This window comes from Phallusia mammillata, chromosome 6 (assembly GCF_965637545.1).
Source record: "Phallusia mammillata chromosome 6, kaPhaMamm4.hap1.1, whole genome shotgun sequence".
Classification (NCBI taxonomy): Eukaryota; Metazoa; Chordata; class Ascidiacea; order Phlebobranchia; family Ascidiidae; genus Phallusia; species Phallusia mammillata.
In genome coordinates this window covers 12,061,410-12,069,637 of record NC_137257.1, presented here as the reverse complement: position 1 = coordinate 12,069,637, position 8,228 = coordinate 12,061,410, and the positions used below count along the sequence as shown (strand labels likewise).

General features: G+C 36.4%; 1 protein-coding gene across 2 annotated transcripts in view; it reads left to right on the top strand.

The window, feature by feature from the left end:
* Positions 1 to 653: 653 nt before the first annotated feature.
* LOC145234703 (endosome/lysosome-associated apoptosis and autophagy regulator family member 2-like) overlaps positions 654 to 8,228 on the top strand; it is a 24,832-nt gene continuing 17,257 nt past the window's right edge. For both annotated transcript variants that reach the window (XM_080099431.1, XM_080099430.1), the window contains exons 1-5: positions 654 to 846; positions 913 to 1,039; positions 1,515 to 1,710; positions 4,117 to 4,264; positions 4,854 to 4,940. In XM_080099431.1, coding sequence (XP_079955557.1) covers positions 757 to 846; positions 913 to 1,039; positions 1,515 to 1,710; positions 4,117 to 4,264; positions 4,854 to 4,940 — 648 coding nt within the window. In that variant the 5' untranslated portion in view covers positions 654 to 756. The remainder of the gene's footprint in view (positions 847 to 912; positions 1,040 to 1,514; positions 1,711 to 4,116; positions 4,265 to 4,853; positions 4,941 to 8,228) is intronic.

The following is an 8,228-nucleotide window of genomic DNA, read 5'->3' as shown; positions in this document are numbered from 1 at the left end:
TAAGTTGGCTCGCTGGACCAATTTCTGCAGGCACAAAGCCAGTTAAAGAAGTCAAGACAGGCCAATTAAATGGGGTGCATCGAAAATATACAGGATCACTTGGATTGCTTGGTACACCTTTATATCGCTGGGTGCGCATAAAAATCACTTGATGCATCTTTATATCGCTCGATGCATGTTTACCTGGCGATATAAAGGTACACCAAGTGATAAAAATGTGCATCAAGCGATGTTAAGGTGCACCAAGTGATATAAAGATGCACCAAGCGATAAAAATGTCACCAAGCGATGTTAAGGTGCACCAAGCAATATAAAGATGCTGCAATTTATATAAATTTGCACCAAGTGATATTAAGATGCTCCAAGTGGTAATAATAATGCACCAAGCGATCCTGTATATTTTAGATGCACCCAATTAAATGCCTTTGGTGCAACATTTCTATGTGCAACCTGAAAAAATTGGTGTGCAAAAAAATGTATTAAAAAAAAATCATGCGTGCAGCTACCAAACTCTACAGATTGGGATTCGGGTATTTAATTTGGAAATTGGTCAACTTTACCTAAATCAAATGTTTGCTGTGTTCCTAAGTATATGCCCAGAAGAAACAAATATATTTATTATTTTATATAATAACTAACAAACCAGTTGTGACTTTAAGGAAAAAACTAGGTTAGGTATCATTTGTTTTGAAGCATATGCAAAGAATAAGATAACAGTGATAGATTCTAGCTTTGCTTGTCTCCAAACCAACAAGCATGTTGATAAGTTGTAGGAATTTAGCCGGACTGTGGCTGTTGATAAACGTCATTGGAAGTGGTTATTCCCAACTACCTGCTTGTGCACCAGTAAGGTTTCACATCTTAATTTTTCGCAAGCCAAAAACAGTTACAAACACACACCTTTGATTACAGGAGGATTTGAAATATACGTTTACCGAATGTGATGATAATGGCAATAGATGGTGGGTTCAAGTTCCTATTAAACCACAGTCTTGTGAACTTGCATCTCCCGAAGCGCCCCAACATGGAATGAAGTGTGGTATGCATGAAACGTTGTCCTTTTTGGTTGCAGCAACATTTTGTGTTTGAACATTTACTAACAAAGCTGGTGCAAGAAAATTTTAAACCTATCGGTTAACCCACAGGCCCCGCGGCTAACCCTATATTTTATTAAGTGCCGGGCCGGGTCACAAAGTTATGTCTGGTATAAACTGGCTCACAGGGGCAAAAATTTGCAGCCCCATGTATTTCATCAAATATGCATCCTTGAAACTTGCTTTCAGGTTAACACCAATGCATTTGTCAAACAAACTTCGTCTATAATGCCACAATTCGTTTGTCATGGGGTAATCAGGCATTTTTGTTAAACATTAATAATCATTTTTAAGCTTTCATTGGGAAAAATGCAATGTATGAGTTGAAAATAAAGTGTTAAAAAAATTATATTTATATGTATATATTCTTGTAGCAGTACCACAATGATGTTGTAATGTTTTTCATCTTACTGATATCAGGATTTTCTTGCAAATCTGGTCATTTTTTGAATTTGCAATCTCAACAATGTGAAGCTTGCCCCCCTGGTACATATTCACTAGGAAGTGGTGTTAGATTTGATGTTTGGAATACCATGCCAGAAGGATTTGAAAGATATGCTGAGTCAGTTACATTTTCACAATATGGATACATGACAAAAGTGAACAACTGCACCAGGTTGGTTGCAGATTTGCATGGTAATGTTGTTTAAACTCAAGCATTTTTTTGTTTTAACTACACTGGATTAAAAAAATTTTACCCATACCCGTTTGCTGGTTGCTTGCTGCATAGTCCATCACATACATCGCTGTGTGTTGCATATGCTGCATTTGGTAGCTTAATGTAAGGCAGGAGTGTCCAAATATTTTTAAATGGGCACCAATTTTTATCAGGGGAAGACACCCCTCAGGCCCACTGTTTTTGGTGAGGTTTGTTTTTCTTAGAATTAGAACACAAGTATGCTGGATTGTAGGAAATTCTGGGATTCGGTTGCTTCTGCATCATGTATACTTCGTTTCTAACGTGTAAATAAAGTTCCATTGACAGCTTTTTTGTGAAATCGCCACAACCCAAAAACTTAATCCAAATTATAGCGGGCAATGTGCACCACAATTTGAAAGACTCAGGCTCTGTGAAATGCTGCCAGTCACTAGCTTGGCCATTGCTGGTTAACTATTAAATGCATGTTTTGACTTATTCATTAAAAGTGACCAAAAACTACAAGTTTCAATTACTTTTGCTTCTGTTTTTTTCATATCCAACGTAGGTTTATGCATTGTAAAGTGAAAATTAAAGCGTTTGTAACTTTTAGTTTAATTCTCCTATTTTCACCCTTTTATCGCCAATATGTTTTTTTTAAAGGCTGAATTTTTATTTTATTTTTTTAGTACTAAAATTTCTAACAATTGTAGATAGGACACTTATTGTTTGATTTTTAAAATTGGATCCAATCAGCCCCATGACTAAATGTTTGCACCGTAAACTTTTTGACACTTGCAATGGAATGAGTTTGATCGATAGGTTTTACACACATTAACAAGATATAAAGTTGCAAATATTTAGAAAATTCATCATTATCGGTCCCCTTCCCTGAAGGCTGATTTTACTCGAATTTGTTTGTTTGTTTTTCTTTGTTTTTTTTCTTCCCAAAGTTTGTCCGACCCGTTTTTCCATCTAATGTTTGATGGATTTGGATGAAATTTTCACAGACGGTAGATATAGGTATGTAGATGTGCATCCCACTTTGTTTTTGTTGATTACCCCAATATTTACCCCGCTAGCCCTGCCTAAAGTTTGTCCGACTCGTTTTTTCATCAAATGTTTAATGGATTTGGATGAAATTTTCACAGATGGTAGATATAGGTATGTAGATGTGCATCCCACTTTGTTTTTGTTGATTTCCCCAATATTTACCCCGCTAGACCTGCCTAAAGTTTGTCCGACTCGTTTTTCCATCAAATGTTTAATGGATTTGGATGAAATTTTCACAGATGGTAGATATAGGTATGTAGATGTGCATCCCACTTTGTTTTTGTTGATTTCCCCAATATTTACCCCGCTAGCCCTGCCTAAAGTTTGTCCGACTCGTTTTTCCATCAAATGTTTAATGGATTTGGATGAAATTTTCACAGATGGTAGATATAGGTATGTAGATGTGCATCCCACTTTGTTTTTGTTGATTACCCCAATATTTACCCCGCTAGCCCCCTAAAATGGGTATTTTTCCCCAAAGTTTGTCCGACTTGTTTTGCCATCAAATGTTTGATTAATTTGGCAGAAACTTACACAGATGGTAGATGTAGGTATGTAGATATGCTTCCCACTTTGTTTGTCCTGATAACCCCAGTATTTATCCCGCTAGCCAAAATGGGTGAATTTGTAAACGATGTCGGAATTGGCTGAAATTTGGATAGCTTGTAGAGTATGGCATTTATAGGTGTCGATTGTTGTGTTCAATCCTGTAGCCCCAACATTTACCCCACAAGCCCCCAAAGTGTAAAACATATTTGTATGTTAATGTGCACCACAAACTAAATAATTCTGTGGCGCAATAGTGTTACAAGGCCAACTAGTTGTATGTTACTTGTTGGTGGGTTGCTTGGTGGACATTTTTGCATCATGGCAGTTAGGGGGTGACATCAGAAGCATTAACAGTTGTTTCTCAAAGCACCTCTAGTGGTCGAATTTTTTTTTTTTCATTGGCCGATTGGGCTGAAATTTTGCAGTACTTTTGATTGAGTCATTGAGGTTTCATATTTTTTTTAGTTTAGTGTCACATCCCATTAGTTACCCTTCTAGCCCCCTAAAATGGGTAAGTTTATTAAACAGGGTCGGAATTGGCTAAAATTTGGGTAGCATGTGGACTATGGTTATCTCTTGAAATGCACTATTTTTAACTTTACATGTGTGGGGACCCATGAGTTTCTGCCTCCAGAAACAACTAAGGTTATAAAACATTATGGCTAATATGGGACCCAATAGAAAAAGGCATAGGAAATATATTTATGTTTTAAAATAGGTTATAGTGTAAATGCAACGACAAAATGTGCTAAGCCACCCTTCTAGTTTAAGCTCTTTTCATAGATCTGTGTGGAAAACCACAGGACAGTACCTTGTTTCAAATGATGATGACTGCACCAGCTCATTAAGTTATGCAGTAAATTTAAAACAAGATGGATTTGTTAATTTCAAATATCAGCATTCTGACAGTGACATGATGTTTCATTTTTATGTGAGTATGCTTTGTACAGATTTTATAACATGCTGTGTGATTACTCTCGCCCACTGTAATAGATATGATTATGATCGATTCCATAGTTTAAAACAAAATTATTACCCTTTTTTACAACACTACAGACAAATCCGGTTGATCACAACTGTGATTTTCCAGTAACTGAAAAAAGTGCAAACATCATGCTTATTTATCACAAAGATGTTTTTGTTGTAACTTGGTAACTGCTTGTGGCGTATTGCAAAATGTTTTGTCACATCTCCAAACTCGTTGATCTTATCTTCGAAAAAATATAAGCACTACTTTAAAGCATGGCATACATGCCGCACATTTATCACCTTGTCAATTCTTGATTTGCAACCAGAATTGTCTTAGAGCAGGTAGTAACTAGTAAGGTTTGTTGTTCGCTATGCAATTTTGAGGCGAGTTTGTGAAATGCTGAAAATAGTATAAAGTCTGTTGGTAACACAGAGGAGATCTGACTCAATACATGCAACATGTGTTCACCTAACTTAATGTGGATATTAAGGAAAAAACTTACAAACCACTGACTTGAAATAAACAGCAATAATGCAAATGTGTTTTGCAGATTCAGAATGGCCAATGTCAAACATCACATGACAAGAAGAAAAACACTTTTTTAAATATTACTGGTACTGAATGGAAATCGTGGAAGGTCTGTTATTAACAAATTGTAGTTAATATCCACATGCTGTATGAGTTAACAAATGCTGGGTTCAACTGCAAAAATGATTTATGGTGTCAATTGGTTTAATAGATCTTTTGATAAAAAATTGTGGGCCCTTCCATCAAAGTAACATATATTGTTTTCCTACATACAAAATGTGGACCTATCTGTACACATTCCAAACAGTTCTTCTGTGGCACTTTACTGTTGTTGCTTTTTTGTCAGTTAGTGTAACAAGTGGACATAAACTAAGCTTTGCAATGATATAAAGCTTTTATTAGTTGGTCACAAAAATGAGTCTTGTTGAGTACATTGCCTCTAAAAGGGTGACTGGTGTTGCGCATGTTAACACACAAGGTGAAGTACAACATTTGTTTGCATTTTGTTGTGCACAATGTGTTTGTGTGCATGTACAACAGAACATAGAAGCACTGGTGTTAAGCAAAACATGATAAACATGTTAAAAAATAGTTATGGGTCCTCTTCCCTGAAGGGGACACATTCTTGATTTCTCTCAATTTTTTTTCTCTCAAAAATTTGTTTTGTTTTTTTACGGTGAAGTTTGTCCATGCACTTTTGGTATGAAATCTTTGGTGGATTTGGATAAAACTTTCATGGATAGCAGATATAGTTATGTAGATGTGCCATCTGCTTAGATGTGCCAACAGTTTGTTCATTGTCCCACTTTAAGATGTCATTATGGGTCCCCTTCCCTGAAGGGGACACATTGTTTTGTCCGTATTTTTTTTTCTTTCGTTCTTTTTTTCCCCGTCTAACGCGGATTTGTTCCCACGTTTTGGTCAAGAAAGAATGGTTCAAACTTTTTCAAATTTACACACATTACAGATATTGGTCTAAAGATGGTCCATGTGAATTTTGACCCCATTTGATCTCTCGGTTCACCCACAGGCCCCCGAAACGTAAAATTTTTAACGCTGGTTTGTAATGCTCGTGTGGTAAAGAAAAAGTGCTTCAAATTTATTCAAATTTGGACATATGTTAGTTATTAATCCAAACTTGATCCTCCAGAAGTTTAACCCCGAATCACCCAGCGATTCACCCACAGGCCCCCGAAACGTAAAATTTTTAATGCTGGTTTTTATCGCTCGTGTGGTAAAGAAGGAGTGCTTCAAATTTATTCAAATTTGGACATATGTTAGTTATCAATCTGAACTTGATCCTCTAGAAGTTTGACCCCGAATTACCCAGCGGTTCACCCACAGGCCCCCGAAACGTAAATGTGTCTAACGCTCGTTTGGTCAAGAAAGACACTGTAGGCAGAAGTACCAAGAGAGTAACTCACTGGTTTACGATAGCGGGAGGGCTCAGCTTGACGTCGGACAGACGTTTTACGAGACGTCGTTTCAGTGATTAGAAATCAGCTGTTTTGCACAACATTGCTATGTCGTTTTATTAAGTTATCACTCACATTTTTGGTTTTGGCGAAGGTTTTACACCTATGACGTGATTTAAACCTAATAACCGTGCTTCGGTTTTGTATATGTCAAGCAAAACTTTGTCAATCAAAGTAAACATGAAAAAATGAACTTGACTTTTTTGCAAAATAAATGTTTTTTTAAATGCTCGTTGTCAGGTTGGTCGCCGCATGATCAAGGGTTACTTAAGGTCAACTAGTAGGTATTACAAACACTGTTCAGAACTTTCTTTCGTCATAAGGTAGCGTTTTTTTTTGACAATCAATTTAGGAGTCAATGCTCAAGACATGTAAAAATTAGGCTTAACGGTATTGTTGAACACTCAGGACGGCGTGCTATTGAAAACGGTGTCAAAAGGTCAAACAGTCGTTTGGCGTGTGCACCCTGAGAGGTTACTACAGGTCAATGGTACTCGTTTTGCGAAACAAAGTTAAATGAAAAACAATTTGTTATGTATACACTTGTAGCAAATTGCTTTTTAATTTAAAGTGTCTGTAACACAACTGTTACAGCTTTCTAAAAAAATTGTGTTCAAAACCCGACCTTGGACGACAATATCTGGGTCAAAGCAAGAGATTAAATTAAAGTATTTGTTATGTTTTTTTAATGTTGTTGTAATTATATGACAATAATAGTGCAAAAAGAATACGAACAATTTTTTTTATTGTTGGGTTAATATTTTCTAAAAATTTGTCCTTAAGAATCTAAAAATCACCACAACATTTGTTTACTGTAAATCCGCACAAACACGCGTGTGGGGACCCATTTGTTTTTGTGTACAAAAACAATCATATGTGTAGATCAAATGATGTGTATAGTAAATTGGTAAATATCATATAGAATATATAAAATGGAAGTATATCAGAAAGCCACTCTTCTAGTTAGTTGTGTTTTCATCCTGCAGTTTGTGCTTTACATAGCATGAATATTTAAGGCACACTACTGATCACTGTGTTAGACTTGGTTATTTGTTTACAACGCCGCGGTTTTTGGGGACCCATGAGTTTCTGCCTACAGAAACAAATAAAGGTTATTAAAACCGTTGGTTAATATGGGGCCCAATGTAAAAAAGCATAGAGAATATACCGTAATTTTCCGTGCATAATGCGCAAAAATTAATTAATTTATTGTCCTAAAATCTGGGGTGCGCATTATGCATGGGTACAACAATTTTTGAAGAAAATCTCCCTCGAAATAAAACTTGAAATTACACCTTTCTTCTTGTTTGTTGTCAATCGCGCATCACATTCAGCCATCCTGCCCAACACACTTAGTTAGTAAAATTCATATTTGACGACACATCGTTTGATGCGATGGTGCAAATTGCACCGTGCAATCCTTGATGGTGTGTTATTGTCAAATATTGTTTGTTTTTTAATCTCCGTCGCAGACCGGATATCATATGGAGGCCGCCATAGCAGTACTAGTTTAAAAATCGACACTTCGATGGCGCTAGATATTGGAACTCGGCGGCGGAAATTCGAATCCGATGCGCAAGACACGTCAGCTATATAAAGAGCGAGAGTTCAGTTCTCTACCCATTAGTTTCAACAGAGACTACTAAGCAGAGATTGCACACTGCCCATTTAGCGACGACATAAATGGGGTGATATCTTTGCCTGTACGCAATGGATCAAACTAAAATTTTGTATATAAGTTTGAATTAATTATTCTGATTTTTAGGTATTTTAATCTGATACATATTAAACCACACGAGTTTTCGCGACCAGTAAGATTTCAGCATTTATAACGGAAAATGATCGGAAAAAGTGGTGTTGTTGTCTGTAGGTAATATTTTATTTAACAACACTCTTACAATGCTCTCGTATCAGACGCTTGC